This window comes from Prionailurus bengalensis, chromosome C2 (assembly GCF_016509475.1).
Source record: "Prionailurus bengalensis isolate Pbe53 chromosome C2, Fcat_Pben_1.1_paternal_pri, whole genome shotgun sequence".
Classification (NCBI taxonomy): Eukaryota; Metazoa; Chordata; class Mammalia; order Carnivora; family Felidae; genus Prionailurus; species Prionailurus bengalensis.
The window spans coordinates 2,640,306-2,655,833 of record NC_057350.1 but is presented as its reverse complement, the minus strand read 5'-3'; the positions used below and the strand labels follow the sequence as shown (position 1 = coordinate 2,655,833).

At 61.3% G+C, this 15,528-nt stretch overlaps 1 protein-coding gene across 1 annotated transcript in view; it reads left to right on the top strand.

Annotated features, from left to right (window-relative positions):
- Window positions 1–15,528, top strand: part of PDXK (pyridoxal kinase) — a 32,638-nt gene that overhangs the window by 9,809 nt on the left and 7,301 nt on the right. Inside the window, exons 2-8 of the mRNA XM_043593489.1 lie at window positions 3,434–3,488; window positions 8,004–8,108; window positions 9,447–9,530; window positions 10,549–10,595; window positions 11,439–11,524; window positions 12,100–12,145; window positions 14,715–14,826. Coding sequence (XP_043449424.1) covers window positions 3,434–3,488; window positions 8,004–8,108; window positions 9,447–9,530; window positions 10,549–10,595; window positions 11,439–11,524; window positions 12,100–12,145; window positions 14,715–14,826 — 535 coding nt within the window. The remainder of the gene's footprint in view (window positions 1–3,433; window positions 3,489–8,003; window positions 8,109–9,446; window positions 9,531–10,548; window positions 10,596–11,438; window positions 11,525–12,099; window positions 12,146–14,714; window positions 14,827–15,528) is intronic.

Here is a 15,528-nt window from a genome sequence, read left to right as displayed (position 1 = left end):
TGGCGATTTTTATTTTATTTCTTTGAGTTTGGGTAATACCCGCTTAATTATTTTGGAGAGACTTGTTAGATGTCAATCTTAAGTGCATATTGCACAGTGAACCGTCACAGAGGGAAGGCCACCGGTGGGCCACGGCGAGGGTGAGCAGCACCCACTCCCCCCCCCCCCCCAGCTGCTGGAGGCAGCCACTCCTGACCCCCACACGTACTTCTGCCTATCTCTGAGCGTGCAGGGGAGACTTGAAGGGTGGTCAGTGGTGTTCGGGTGAGTAGGACACAGAGGGACGGCCGGGGACTGTGTGCTCATTGCTCTCGGTCCCTGTCCTGTCTCTCACCTGCCCACTCGCCCCTGTCCTTCCATCCCCCCATCCCTTTCGCTGCCTCCTCCTCAGCCACATTCCACGGGGCACTGGCCCAGCCCCTCTGTGGGAACTGAGGTTTTAGTGTCCCCGTGCCCTGTGGGGTATCTGTTTCTGTGTCCCCAAAGTTCGTCGGAGTCTCATCCACTGGGGCCCTCTTCCCGGCCTTGTGGACCAGGGCCATAAAAAGCTCCTTTGTTCTTTGTCATTTTCCTGGGGCTGCAGAGGGAGAGGGTCCAAAGGTCAGCGGGACTCAAGAGCCAGACGCTCCGTGGGGCATTAACACCCTGTGGCCTCCCTGCCCTGGTGTCACACCTGCTCCTGCCCCGGCAGTCGGGCTCCGACCTCTGACCTCCTGCACCCGGCCCCCCCAGGGCCACTGTCTTGGCACTTCTGCTGGTGCCTCCTGGCATCTCACTGCTTGCGTGTGGCTCCTGTGGCCGGGGTCCGCAGATGGCCTCAGCTGTGGATGTGAACCGAGACTTGGAGGGGAGGGAGGAGGGGATGGAGGGGAGACACTGTGCCCACAGGGGTGGCTGGGGGCCGGGCCCGGGGTCTGGAGCAGGGCACCAGCGGGACGGACACCAGGACGAATGTGGTGGGCACGTCGAATCAACAGATACTCATAAGGTCACGCCCTGTCCCCACGTGTGCCAAAGAACAGGGCTAGCCCTCCTGGGGGTCCTGGCCGTCACTGAGGGCAGCAGTGACTGACCCACCCTGTGCCACGGCGCGGTCACGGTGGGGCTGGGGGTCGGCGTGGGGCGGGGCGTCACGGAGCTGGGAGCACCGAGGAGAGGGGAGGAGAGAGGACCTTCCGGGCTGACAGGCTGGCCCCACGGTGGCCTCGTGCAGGTGCTGGCTGGTGGCGTGGGCCTGGCGTCAACCCCGGAGGGAGCGGCGTGCAGGGGTGGGAGGAGTCACCGAGGGCCGCGCTTCCCTCGGAAGGGAAGGACAGGGCAGGGGTGACGTGAAATAGGGAGACGGGAAGGCAGAGGTGCTGGCGTTGGGGGGGTGGGGGGCGGGCTCTGGGTTTCCGGGCTGGTCCTGTCCTGCCGATCCTAAGGGTGACGTGATTTTCCTGGTCCGGCCTGGGGTGAGGACGGGACTCTCAGTTCAGTCCTGAGTCCCAGCTGTGGGCAGAGCCAGAATCTCCAAATGGAAAGATGAGGAGCCTCCCCCAGTGGCAGGGGCCAGCGGGACAGCCCAGCTCTCAGCAGGGGGGGCATCCGGGTTGAACACCTGTCCTCATGACATGGTCTCACATGGCTCCAGAGTCCAGGCTGGCCGCGAGCCCGCTTGGCCCCGAGCGTCCAGAGGACAGGTTGTGGTCGGAGCCCATGTGTGACCTCCCCCGGCTGTGTCAGTCACACAGGGGTGGGGGGACACAAAGGAAGGCCCGAGTGATGTCCCCCCATGTAATGTCCCCGAGGTCTCGTCCCAGGCTCTTGTTGGGGGACTGCCTGGTCCCTGTGGAGCATCTGTTTCTGTGTCCCCAAAGTACGTCGGAGTCGCTCACCCACTTGTGGACCAGAGCCATAAAAAGCTCCTTTGTTCTTTGTCATTTTCCTGGGGCTGCGGAGGGAGAGGGTCCAAAGGTCAGTGGGACTCCAAGAGCCAGACGTCTGTGGTCTGTGGGATGTTAACACCCCACAGGACTTGGCCGGGCCCTGGCGTGCTGTTCACACCGGCTTGGCTTTGGCTTGCTTCCGGGCGTTCGGGCCTCACCTTGCGGGGCGGGTGGCGGTTCTGGCTGTACCCTTCCCCCGAGCTCCAGAGGCCTCTGTGCGGCCCCGGGCAGGTTTCCTCAGGCGGCCGGCTGTGCAGAGCCACCCCGAGGATGCTCCGAGAGACGGCGAGGACCACGTGGCAGGGCCGTGGGCCTGCGCTGCTTGGGGTGATGCCGGCCAGGGCCAGCCCGGAAGGACAGGTGGAGGTGGCCCGTGGGGCCTGGCAGGGACCCAGGGTCAGGGGAGGGCACGAAGGCTGAGGGATGGGCAGGGAAGTGTCCCGATGCCTGCCACCTCTGACCTCCAAGGGGCGTGGGCAGGGCCCCGCTGAGAATGTGGCTCGTCTCCGGAGGGCTCTGCAGTGTTCTGTAGGTCATGTTGCCTGAGTGAATCTCGCCTACCTGTTACATGAGGAAAAACGGGAAAGATGAGCAAAAGGAAAGATCCCCCTGGGATTTGCTGTTCCACAGGCAAACAGCTGTCCACGCCGGCTGGTGTAGACCTCGCCCATCTGATTTCATTTTTAATTTCTTTTTAACGTTTGTTTATCTTGAAAGAGTGGGCACGCGAGTGGGGGTGGGGTAGAGAGAGAGGGAGAGAGAGAATCCCCAGCAGGCTCCGTGCTGCCAGCAGAGAGCCTGACTCAGGGCCTGATCCCATGAACTGTGAGGTCATGACCTGAGCCAAAATCAAGAGTCCAGACACCTAACCGACTGAGCCACCCAGGCGCCCCTGGGCTATTTTAGGTAGAAGCTTTCTTCCCCTTCATTGAAAAAGGAGTTCCTGTTCTTTATAAACTTGGTCCCTGACTCAGTGGCACCTGGGACTCTCTGTGCTGTGAGGTGCGTGACGAAACTGTGTCGCAGCCACAGGGTGGCCACACGACCCCAGGCCGGTGTGGCTCTGCGGTGGGCTCCCCGCTTGCAGTGAGCAGGCGGGGCTGATACTTCAGTGGAGGCTCGGGGGGAGGGGCCGGCCGGCTGTGCCGTCCAGTGGGGAGCCCCTAGGCCCTGCCTCCGCAGAGGGGTCGGGGCTTCAAACCCACGTTCTGGAAACCGAGACGGCCTCACCTCTCCCTTTCAGCGTCTGAGCAGACGGACGCCTTGTCGCCTCGCACTTTCAAGCATCTTTGCTTGGCGGGATTTCCAGAAGTGAGTTCCCACGGGTGGCAGCGGCTCAGAGGCTCGGCTCTCCGGGCTGCTTGCTGCCAACATACTTCCAGACGAAGCCCCTCACCAGACCCGCACGGCACCAAAGTGTGGGCGTGGAGCCCCACTCAGGGAGGCACTGCCGCCCGCCCCCGGGGTCCTGGCTCTCTCACACCGGGGCCTTCTCTGTCTTGCAGGTTTTGGGATTCGAGATTGACGCGTTGAACTCCGTCCAGTTTTCAAACCACACAGGTAAGGCGTTGGCCCCAGCAGTCGCCGCAGAGGGCGTGTGGGCATGAGACGTGGCCTTCAGAGATCCGGGGCCCCCGCCCCTCATCTGATGGTTGGGAGCTGGAGCCGGAGGGGCCGCCCAGCACGTGAGGGTCGGAGGGGCTGGGTTGGCCTGTCCGGGTGTGGACACCATTAGAACCTCGGCCCGGCTGCGTGCAGCCGAGCCACCCGGGACCTGGGGCGGGCTGGTGTAGCCGCTCAGCCCCTCGGTCTCCTCTGAGACGAGGTTGGGATCCTGGCACCTGCTGCGGGGCCCTGCCCTCTTCCAGTGACGTGGCACTGCGGGCCGCGAGCGGGGCCCCGCGTGTGCGCGTGCCGCTTGTGGGTGCGTAGGTGGATCCTGATTTTCTCTGTTACGAACCCACGCCTCGGGGGCCCGTGTGTCGTCTGTGTCAGCACAGAGGGGACCCCAAGGACTTCTGCACAGAGGCCTTGAAGCAGAATCGCCGATTCAAGGGCACGTGAGGGTCGCGGCCCTCAGAAAGGCTTCCTGAACCCGCTCCCCACGCCCCTGGCTCCATGAGCGGGGAGGGCCTGTCCTGTGACCCCGCAGTGCCGTCGCAGCAGGGGAACGAGGCCACTCCCTTCCTGGAAACATCCCAATGTCGCCTCTTCTGAAGTTACTCTGAACCCGGATGGAAGCTCAGGAGTACGGAACGTCCCAGAAGCAGCCTGGCAGTGCGCCGGCAGGGTATGCGGGTGGGCACCTGGGCCTCCGCCCACGCTCTTAGGAAAGGTTGCCTGCAATTCTCCTGGTGTGGCTTTTCTTGGAAGGGGTGGGGTATCATGAGTCACATATCGAGGGGAAGAGTGACGTTCGGGATTCGGAAGGAGCCTGTGGTTCTTGTGGACAGCCCTTCCGTTGCGGCTTTGCTGACCGTTCTGGGTCCTGTGGATTTGGAGAAGCCTCCAAAACGTTTAAGTCGACTCAGTGAGCTTCCCTGAATCCCACGTGCTTTATTGGCCGTTGTAACCACCTTCCCTTTTGTTTGTTTATTTAAGTAAACGAGCCAACTGCCTTGGGCACTGAACGTTGGAATTGAATTTCTTGCTGCACGTAGCATTGTGACATAAGCAGCATTAGTTCAACATAAGCACAGACCTGGCTCAGAAACTTCGCCCTTTGCACAGACCCCGGCAGCGGGGAGGGGGCTTCTGGGGCCTCCGTGGCCAGTGGCTGCCTTCTGGGCCCCCATACAACTCTTCAGGTGCTGGCGGACTGCCCATCCTGAGGGGTCCAAGACTGAGGGGCGGATGGAGGCCAGACCCTGGAGTGCTGGGAGCCCATGCCGCTGCGGGGTGTGGTCGGGCCAGGAGAGGGATGGGGGCTTCACCTCCTGTGGTCCCTGGCAGGGCCCCCACCCCAGCCTCCAGATGCCGTGCGGCGCCTGCCTGGCGAGGGGACCCCCGGGGCCTGGGAGTGACTCGGAACACCCCGTACTTGGACACACGGGGCTGTCGTGGGTTCAGTCCTGGGCTTTGTACCCAGAAGTACTTGGGGTGTTTTTTTGTTTTTTGTTTTCACCTCTTTTCAAAGTGTTTCTCTTTCTCTCTCTCTTTTTTTTTTCTTTTCTTTTTTTTTTTTTTGAGCAAGAGAGACCGTGTGAGTGAGCAGGGGAGGGGCAGAGAGAGAATCCCAAGCAGGCTGCACGTTCAGCTGGGAGCCCAGTGCAGGGCTTGATCCTGTCGACCCTGGGATCACGACTGAGCCAAACTAAAGAGTTGGATGCTTAACCAACTGAGCCGCCCAGGCGGCCCCAGAAAGCTCTTCCTTTCTTAAATAACGTCTCTGTCCGGTATTTATGTGCCGTGGAATCAGGTCACCTATTTACGTGTATCGCTCGCTGAATACAAGCACACTCCCAGAGGTTTGCACCGCTCCAGCGGGAGCCGTACCTGTCCCTCACCCTTGCCCCCTCCTCCTGGCGGCTGGACCGCTGTCCCACTTTCTGTCTGTGGATGTGCCCCTTCTGGAGGTCTCCTACACGCAGAACCCTGGGGTAGGTGACTGTTTGTGTTCTCCAGGCTCGTCCGTGCGGCGACAGGTGTCCGTGCCCCGCTTTAAGGCTGGCGTAGGGATACACCACGCCTCGCTCGTGCGTCCGTTCACTGATGGACGCGGGTTTGTGTGTCGTGGCTGTCACGAAGGTTGAGGCTGTGAGCATCCGTCTGCACGTACTTCTGGGGACCATTTCCCCGTTTTTCCCAGAGAGATACCCCCAGAGGCACAATCGCTCGATCGGAGAGTAACACTGACCGCGTGAACGGCCACCAGTCTGTTTTCCACGGTGGCTGCGCCGTCCTGTCCCTGCCAGCGGGGTGGGAGGGCTCCCCTTTCTTCGCATGCTCATTAGCACGTGTCGTCTGACGCGTCTGCTTTTTTCATCCTAACCGTCCTGGTGGGTGTGACGCGGGATCTGTTAAAAAAACGAGATTCAACTGAGTACACTGGAAGGCCTACTTGGTTTTGTTAAATGACTCGTGAATTGGGCGGCATCCCATCTGGAAAGTAGAGGGGGCTCTGCCAAGCTGAAGGAGAAAAAAAGGCTTTTAAAGACAGAGAGAGAGCATAAAAAAAAAAAAAAAGAGGGAGGAATTTATCAGCGGCGAATGCCTTGGGTTTAGGCAAGGTTGCCCTTCTGAGGGGAACAGAATGGGTCCATCGGTAAGTTTCCCAACATTGGCCAGGAAATTCCACGCTGGCCGGCTAAAGGCTCCACTCCAGGGTGGCAGGTGCAGTGAGGTATTAGGTCTTGGTGTACTGACGTGGGGCGTTAATGGAAGACACCCCATTTCGGGCCTGTTTTTCTTCAACAGAGCTCGTTATGGTTCGACTCAGAGATGACTCTTAACATGGAGGCCACAGACCCCCCCGTCCTGGGTGAGCAGGGCTGGCACACTTACCCTGTTACGGGCAGATAGTGAATAATGGAGGCTCTGCAGCCTCGGCGCCCTCGTAGCGTGAGAGCCGCGAGGGACCCCGTGCGCAGGGCTGGGCGCGGCTGAGCTTCGGCCAAACTTCAGCTTCCTTCGTGGACACGGAGAATGGGATTTCATGCAATTTTCACAGGTCGTAATGTGTCACTCCTCTCTTTGCCCCAACCATTTAAAAATGCAAAACCGGGGCGCCTGGGCGGCTCAGTCGGTTGGGCGTCCGACTTCGGCTCAGGTCACGATCTCACAGTCCGTGAGTTCGAGCCCCGCGTCGGGCTCTGTGCTGACCGCTCGGAGCCTGGAGCCCGTTTCAGATTCTGTGTCTCCCTCTCTCTCTCTGACCTTCCCCCATTCATGCTCTGTTTCTCTCTGTCTCAAAAATGAATAAACGTTAAAAAAATAAATAAAAATAAAAATGCAAAACCTGGCTGTGCAGAGGCGTGCAGTGGGCCAGACTTGGCCCACGGGCCCTCGTTTGTGGATCCCCTGCCCTGGGTCTGTGCCTCTCAGATGCGTGTGTGCGTAAGAACCTCCTGAGGCCTTGCTGAAACCGAGTGCCGGGCCCGCCCCCAAACACTGTGACTCACGGGCTGGGCAGGGCCTGAGAATCTGCATTTCAGACAAGCCGCCAGGGGTGTGGGTGCCGCTAACGTCAGAGACCCCACTGGGGATGGGAAGCATGGAGACCCACAAAAGGTGGGTGTGCTTTGGGGGAGGGATGCTTTGGAGCCCAAGGGGTCGGAGGCTCATTCCTAGGGCTTAGGGATGGACCCCCGTGTGCCAGGGGACCTCCCAGGACTCAGCACAAAGAGCTAACACAGCCCAGGGTGAAGGCCTGTGGGGAGAAGCCGGGCATCAGGAACACAGTCCAGAGCCGCCAGGACCAGGTTTTCATGGGTCAGCTGCAGGGGGCCCACGGTGGGCAGGGGTCCTCCTGCATGGCGGGACGGTCCCCTAGGAGGCCGGCAGTCCTGCCTGCTCATGAGCCTGGAGCGAGGACTTCACCTGGGGCACCCGTTAGGGCCGAGAGCCCGCGTCGGAGCCTCCTCCTACTTCACGTTTGGCTCTTGGTCACGCCTTGACCTGGGGCTGGCCTTGGTGGCCGCCTCAGTCTTGTGGGGCTGGGTTGGCAGGACGCGACGCGGCCTGGATGGGGGAAACACGCACAGGGGGGGCTGGCGGAGCCAGCCGCCGTGACCTGGGGCGGGGGCGCCCCTGGGAGAAGGTGCGCAGCTGTGCGCGTGTCTGCATGTCCGCTCGACACAGGCTGCTCAGGCCAGCATGGAAAGCTGACCGGCCTCGCTGCATTGGGTTGACTGCAGAGGGGCTGGCAGCGGGAGGGGGCCTGGAGCTGGGGCAGCACGAGAGCCGGCGGTGTTTGCGGGGGGCTTTGAGGTGCACGGTGTCCGGGGGACCCACCAAAGCACGGCACCATCGAGGGCCGGTGAGCAAGTGTCTGGGCCGCGGCTGGCCGTCGGGGAAGGCCGTGTTTCCCGTGTGTGCCCTGGTGTCAAGGCCCCGACTGTCCTGCTCTCCCCCCAGGCTACCCACACTGGAAAGGTCAAGTGCTGAACTCCAATGAACTCCAGGAGCTGTACGAAGGCCTGAAGCTGAACAACGTGAATAAATATGACTATGTGCTCACGGGTAAGTGTCCGGGGGAGCGGGGTGCTGGACCCGTGGGCCTCGATCCGGTGGGGCTTGGGCTTGGGGAGGGATTCCCCCCCCGCCCCCGGGCTCCGCCCTGGCCCCTGCCTCCTTCGAGGACAGATGGGCTGTGCCGCCAAGAACTTGGTGGTGCCCTGATGACGGCCGTGCCCCAGTCGCGTGGCCTTGGATGCCCAGGGCCCATGGTGCTGTCTCAGATGAGCCGTGTTGGGCTTCTGGGACCCGTGTAGGGTCGGAGGATACGTGGGGGGTTGGCAGTGAAAACAGCCAGGTAAGCAACTCGCTGCCACTTGGCACATTGGTTCGTGAGTCACCGTAACAGTAAAAATATTTATTTGCATTTATATACGTAGTTAGAAGTGAATGTACTTACTATTGAAAATGGAAAAGAGGCGTCCGGGTGGCTCAGTCGGTTGAGCATCTGACTTCGACTCAGGTCGTGATCTCACGGTTCGTGAGTTCGGGCCCCGCGTCGGGCTCTGTGCTGACAGCTCGGAACCTGGAGCCTGCTTCGGATTCCATGTCTCCCTCTCTCTCTGCCCCTCGCCCGCTCACACTATGTCTTTCTCAAAATAAACAAACATTAAAAACGATTTTTCTAAATAAAATGGAAAAGACAAAAGAAAATGTTCTTTGTACACCTATCACTCGTGGCTTTTTCCCTTCGTTTAAAACTTGATGGGGCACCTGGGTGACTCAGTCAGTTGAGCATCTGACTCTTGATTTCGGCTCAGGTCATGATCTCATGGTTTGTGAGATTGAGACCCCTCATCGGGCTCCATACTGAGTGCGGGATTCTCTCTGTCTCTCTCTCTGCCCCACTTGTGCGTGTGTACGCACTCTTTCTCAAAAAAAAAAAAAAAAAGATTCTAAAAAAAAAAAAAAAAAACTTGACTTTACTTTTGGGAAATGCATAGTGTCCCCTCAGGGACTATAGATATTGAGGACACTTTGTCTTAACCCTGGTCACAGGATCTGAGAACTGCCTGCCCTTCTCAAGAGCAGAATGGGGTTTTTTCGTTTGTTAAATTTTAAGTTTATTTGAGAGAGAGCGTGCACTTGCTTGTGAGCAAGGGAGGGGCAGAGAGAGAATCAATCCCAAGCAGGCTCTCTGCTCCGCGCAGAGCCTCACGTGGGGCTCCATCCCACGACGACAAGGTCACGACCTGAGTTGAGATCAGGAGTCGGACACTTAGCCAACCGAGCCCCCCCGGGCGCCCCTGCAGCAGGTGGTTTTGGTGGCGCTTTTTCTCCTTGGGCCGCGGCCAGGATGGGAGCCTTCTGATGAGGGTGGCCCGTGCGTCCCCCCCCCCCCAGGCTACACGAGAGACAAGTCCTTCCTGGCCTCGGTGGTGGACATCGTGCGGGAGCTGAAGCGGCAGAACTCGGGGCTCGTGTACGGTAGGTGCCGGGCTTTCCCGCGTGCACGCTGGGGCGCCACCTTGTCTGGTGGGGTTGACCCGGGGAGCGGGGGCTCGACCTCCTTCCTCCCGGACGCCCCTCCTTCATGTCCCGCCTCTCCCGGTCCGAAAGCTCAGAGCTCTGGGAAGGGTTCAGAACGTCCTCACGGTGACCCTGGCAGAGAAGCGGGTTATATACGTGCTGTCATCCGTGTCCACGTGTGCCCGTGTGTGCAGTGTGTTGGGGGGGGGGGGGCGCTGGGTGGCCACACTTGACCCCTGAGAGGATGGGGTGGATGTGCATGTCGTGGGCGGCGCCTGGCCAGTGAGGGGTGGGGGTGGGGTGATGGTGGACACCCAGCTGGGACAGAGCTGAGGCGCACGCCGGGCCTGTCCGTCCCACCCCCCGGGGCTTCAGCGCCAGCCCTGAGCATGTCCCACACAGAGGCCTCTCCGGGCAAGACACACGTGGGACGGTTCGGTTACTCTTTCCCCTCTGGGACTCAGACGTGCACGTTCAGGCCTCTGCAGGGTCCGACCACGTGTGACACTTCTTCCATCCTGGCGGGAACCCCAGTGTCCTGATGTGTGGGTCCCCCCGTCGCGAACGGTAGCTGGGTTCGGGGGCCCCTGCGGTACCGGTGCGTCCTTGCTGCCTCAGCCACGCAGACTCGGGGGCCTTCCCTGAGGCGCGGGCCTCCCAGGTGTCCGCGCCGGTCCCCACCCTCAGCTGGCCTCATGGCAGGTCCCACACGGCATGTGGACCGTCGCGGGAAGGGAACGTGCTTGTGTGGGGGCCGGAGGGAAAGGGGATGCTGTTCTGTGCCACACTCTCGAGAAAGGCGCAAACAAACGATTGTCAGAAATCGATCAGAGTAGTTGGCCTCGGACCACAAACGTGGAATCCAGGAAACGAGGATCGGCCGCACACGCGAAATTTAACAGCAGAAATAAGCGTTAAGCGTCCTCCTCTCGGGAGCCTCACCCTGTGCTAACAGATGCCCTTTCTGCCTCCGCAGTGTGCGACCCCGTGATGGGCGACAAATGGAACGGCGAAGGCTCCATGGTTAGTGATTTCAGGCACGTTAATCCAAGTGCACACGTCTCGCTGGGCGAGACACCGCTCTGGGGGTGCACATCATCCTTGCCGGGAAGCGGGGTCGGCAGACGAGGTTTTCTGTAAAGGGCCAGAGAGTAGATGTTTGGGTCCATATGTCTCCTGGTTCAGGCTCCTGGTGGAGCCTGCGACTCTCGATCTCAGGGTTGTGTGTTTGAGCCCCACGCTGGGTGCAGAGATGACTTAAAAATAAAATCTTGGGGGTCGGAGGGAGGGGAGAGTGGGTGATGGGTATTGAGGAGGGCACCTTTTGGGATGAGCACTGGGTGTTGTATGGAAACCAATTTGACAATAAACTTCATATATTGAAAAAATAAATAAATAAAATAAAATCTCAAGAAAAAAGTAGTCACAGTTTGCAGACAAACAGACACGGCTGTTTCCTAATAAAATCCTACACACGGACCCTGAAATTTGAATTTCCTGTAGTTTCTGTGTGTCACAAATGTTCTTTCTTTCCTGTTTCCCCCTTAGCCGTGTCTTAGCAGACTACCCCCCCGACTAGTGTAGGGCGGGGTGCCGTCAGTCCGCTGGTAGGAGTCACCCCGTGGCCAGCAGGGGAGCTTGGCGTGTGGGGCACGGAGGGCGCTGGCCCCGGCCCTACCCCAGGACCCCGGGGCCTTCGGGTGAGCGCGTGCCGGCCTGGCCGCAGGGCACCAGCGTCTCGTACCCGCGGTGGGGCTCACGGCGGGGCTCCGGGTCTCCAGCCTGGACCGCAGGGCTCTCAGCAAACGCTCGCTGGCCTCGTTCCCTCTGCTGTACGCGTCAGCCTGTGTCCCTGTCGCCCTCTAGTACGTTCCGGAGGACCTCCTTCCGGTTTACAAAGAGAAGGTTGTGCCGGTAGCAGACATCATAACCCCCAACCAGTTCGAGGCTGAGTAAGTAACTTGAAACCACGGAAGCTTTCAGATCTCCCCATGGGGAGGGCTGTTCCGGAGCCGGTCAGGCCACTGAGGCCCTCCTCCCGAAGTCCTGCCTCAGGGGGTGGGGGCAGGCCATTCTGGGTGGGGGGCCAACCCGGTGCCCTGGCCCGATGACGGTGGGGGTGGTTATTTTCACCCTGACTTCCTGTGGTCGTGCTGACCCCCAGCCGTTTCCCCGAGCAGCACAAGCCTTTGGGGACAGAAAGGGGAGGGGCTGAGGGCATATGTGGGTGACACCAGCCATGGGATGGGGATCCCACGCCACCTGACGCAGGCGGCCACCTGGAGCTCCAAAACCCACGTGGATGTCGGTCACCCTCACTGGCCACTAAGTGGGGCTGTGTGCTGCTGTCCCTTGCTGCTATTAAATGTTACCCCTGACTGGTCCTTGGGGGCATCACGGGGCCAGCAGACACTGAGTGAGTTCCTGTGGGGATGGGAGGGGGTCCCCGGAGCCACCGGAGCTTCGGGGATGTTTCCAGCAGGACCCAGAGAAGCAAGGTCTCACCCGCGCTTCATCTGCCTTCCAGGTTACTGAGCGGCAGAAAGATCCACAGTCAAGAAGAAGCATTAGCGGTAAGGAGACCTTCCGAGGCCTGGCATGAGACAGGTGCACCGCTCGTGGTGGGGAGGGGACAGCCACATGCCCTCGGGGAGGGGAGATGGGCACCCCAGGTGGGCAGCACCCTGGCTCCCAGCCAGCCGCCCGGTGGGGCCTGCGGGACGTGCTGTAGATTCTGTCTTAGCCACTGGGTCGGGCAGCTGCAGCCACAGTGCTTGGCTGGGTCCGCGTGACCCCCCGCCCGCTCTGCGCACAGCGGCTGTCCCCTGGGAGCTTCCCGGGGCGTCCGTGACAAAGCGCCACAGACCGGGTGGCTGACAACGACGCGAGTGCGTTCTGTCTGGTTCTGGGGGCCGGAAGGCCAAGATCGGGGTGTCGGTCGGACTGTCTTCGGCCCAAAACCTGCAGGGAGGCACCCATTGCTTGCCAGCCTCCCAGCTTCTGGCAGCCACTGGCCATCCTTGGCGCCCCTGGGTTTGTAGACCCGTCACCAGCCTTTGCCTGTGTCTTCAAGGGGCCCCCGTGGTGTGTCTGTGTCCTCGTCTTTCTTGCTAAGGGCGCCAGGCAGATAGGACCCAGGCCCACGCTAGTGACCTCGTCTCAGCTCGAATCTGCACGGACCGTGTTTCCCTTCGAGGAGATCAGAAACGCTCGGAGGTTCTGGGCTTAGGGTTCCAGCGTCCGTCTCGGGGGGACACAGTTCAGCCCGTGGTGGTCACGGCATTTAGTGAGTGCTTGCTGTGTGCCAGGTACCGTGAATCCAGCTTGCCGGGTGCGGCCCTCCCGCGCACCCGTGACCTGTGTGTCTGCGGAGAGGCAGGGGCCGGCCCTCCAGACGCGCTCACCACCACCCCAGCCCATGCATGGTCAGAGAAGCAGGGATCAGAAACGGCCAGTCAGGGTCCGTCCGACACCAGCGAGAGGGAGTGCGCGTGTGCCCATATGTGGGGTGGTGTGCGTGTCTGGGCACACGTGTGCAAACACCTGTGTGCGTGCATGCGTGCATGAAGAGATTTATGGCCAGGAGCTGGCTCACACCTTTGGGGGTTGGCTGGCCACGTCTGGAAGCCACAGGGCCCGCTGACAGGAGGGGCAGCTGGAAGTGAGGTAGGCAAGGTTTCCTCTCCAAAGCTTTCCCCTGTAGAACTTGTTGCCTGTCTGTCGTTTAACCTCTCACATGGAGTCCTGGGCCACGTGTCCCAGCAGCAGACCCGGGTCCCGCACACCAGGGCCCTCGCCCCGTCATGGCGGGGCCTCATCAGGCGCGCACGCTCTCTCCATCATCCAGGAAACAAATCCGAGCACCAGGTCTAGTCCTGGCCACACCCGGGCCCGAGGGGCTGTGGGGCCTCTGTTTCCCCAATGTGCAGAGGGCTCACTGTGGCAAGGGGAAGAGGGTGCCCTCCTCTGCTCTGAGGGTCTCGCTCTGAGATGGGACAGTACCCGGGGGCCTCAGAGTCAGGTGACACCGGGACAGGAGAGCAGGTGGTCTGGGGTCACAGGTGACCCTCCTCTGCTGTGCGCCCGTGTGCTCCGAGGACTGCAGGGCATTCCCGGTGTGTGCCTGTGTGGTGCCTCGTGCAGGGTGGGGGCCGGGTAGGAGACACGCTCCACGTGTGTGGCAGGGACACGTCTCCCACAGCCTGCCCCAGACTCTGGAGTGGAGGGTGCCTGCCGGCACGGTCACCAGCCCAGCTCTGAGGCCCTTGTACAAGGAGGGAAGGAAAAGCCACTTGCAGAAAGCTTGTTCCTTGTCACATGACCCCCTGGCCTGTCTTCTCCCCAGCCCGCAGGCCCCGGGCTGACGAGGGGGGGACGTAGCCACGTGCTGGGACTCGGGAGGCTTCTCCTGGGCCAGGGAGCCTGACTCGGGGTCCACACTGGGCCAAGATCAGACGCTCTGAACGCCTACGCACGCTTCAGGGTCCATACGAGAGCCTTCCCAGCTTCCCACAGTGAGCCGTGCGGGGCGGGAGGCCCGAGGGGCTTAGCTGGCGTTGCCCCCACGGAGGTGAGAGGAGCACCCCTCTCCAGTGTAGCTGGTGCTCTCCCGAGCCCCCGGTTTGCCCAGCGGGTATTTTGTCCCAACGTGTGTGTCGTGGGAGGCCGGGGAGCCTCCAGCCGCCAGCGTGTTGCTGGGCACACAGCGGGAGAGCTTCATTGAATGAACAAGTGAGGGAACAAGTGCCTTCCCAGAGTGGACAGGACGTGACAGCCTGATGGTGGGCCTGGTTTTGCCGCCCTGGAGCCAGATGAGAAAGGACAGCCGGTCTGGGGCCTGGTTGACGCCTTCCTCTGGAATGTGGGCACAGGAAGAGTGTGGGGCCCGGCAGGTGTGCTCGTGGGAGGGAATCGGGGTGGTGGCTCTAAGCGGCCAAAGCTGCCACTCGGCACGCCCGGGCTGGCGGGGGGCAGGCGGAACCCGGGCGCCATTCCTCGTGTTCTCGGCCTCTGGTGTCCACTCCGTCAAGTCAGACCCCGTAGAAGGGCGTCCTCCCGCCGGTCGGACCCGACTGCTCGGGCTGCTGGGAGCCCTGGCGCAGGGGTCCGCGGCGTGGCTGACGCAGTCCTGTGCTCCGGCAGGTGATGGACGTGCTGCACGCCATGGGCCCCGACACGGTGGTCATCACCAGCTCTGACCTGCCCTCCCCGAGGGGCAGCGACTACCTGATCGCGCTGGGGAGCCAGAGGATCCGTAAGTCCTGCGACCCTGGCTCCCTCCTGCCTCTTCGCCGCGGGTTCCTGGAGGCCTCCCTGGCTTTAGGCTCCGTAGGGAAGAGAATTCGGGCCTCACTCAGCAGGCGGTCGGTGTCCTGAACTCCTGTCACCCCCTAAACACACTGAGAACAGAAACCGAGAGAGGGTTCTGTGAGTCGAGGTGCGGGAGGCCTCCCCGCGGTCACCGAGCGGCGAGCTCTCCGTACCCGTGACATGCCGTCGGCTCGAGGGGAGCGTCTGTCTTACAGGCTCAGGGTCACGTGGATGGCCCGGCTAGGGCCCGGGGCTTGGGGAACCAGGCGTCCACACCGTCCCCTCCCACAGAGCCGGGGGCGCCTGTGCGGCCTCACCTGTCGACTGTCGGTTCACATAAATACCGCCTGGGTTGGTGTTTTCTGCGGGGTGCTGAAATGACACAGGAGGCTGGGGTCACACCCGCTGCCCCAGAGAGCATAGAGCTCTCTCACCACTCCCTCTGTGTCTTCGGGAGAGCATGCCCCTGTGCGCAAACCCACGCACACGCCTACATGCACACCCATGTGCCCCTGTGCACACCCGCGCATGCCCTGTGCGCTCCCATACCATTTCATTAAGCTCACGGCCCCCACGGCTGTCGGTGCCCTTGTTACTGTGCCAGGCTGGGGCTCCCTCTGCACCCGGTCACACGTGCTGGTCCCTC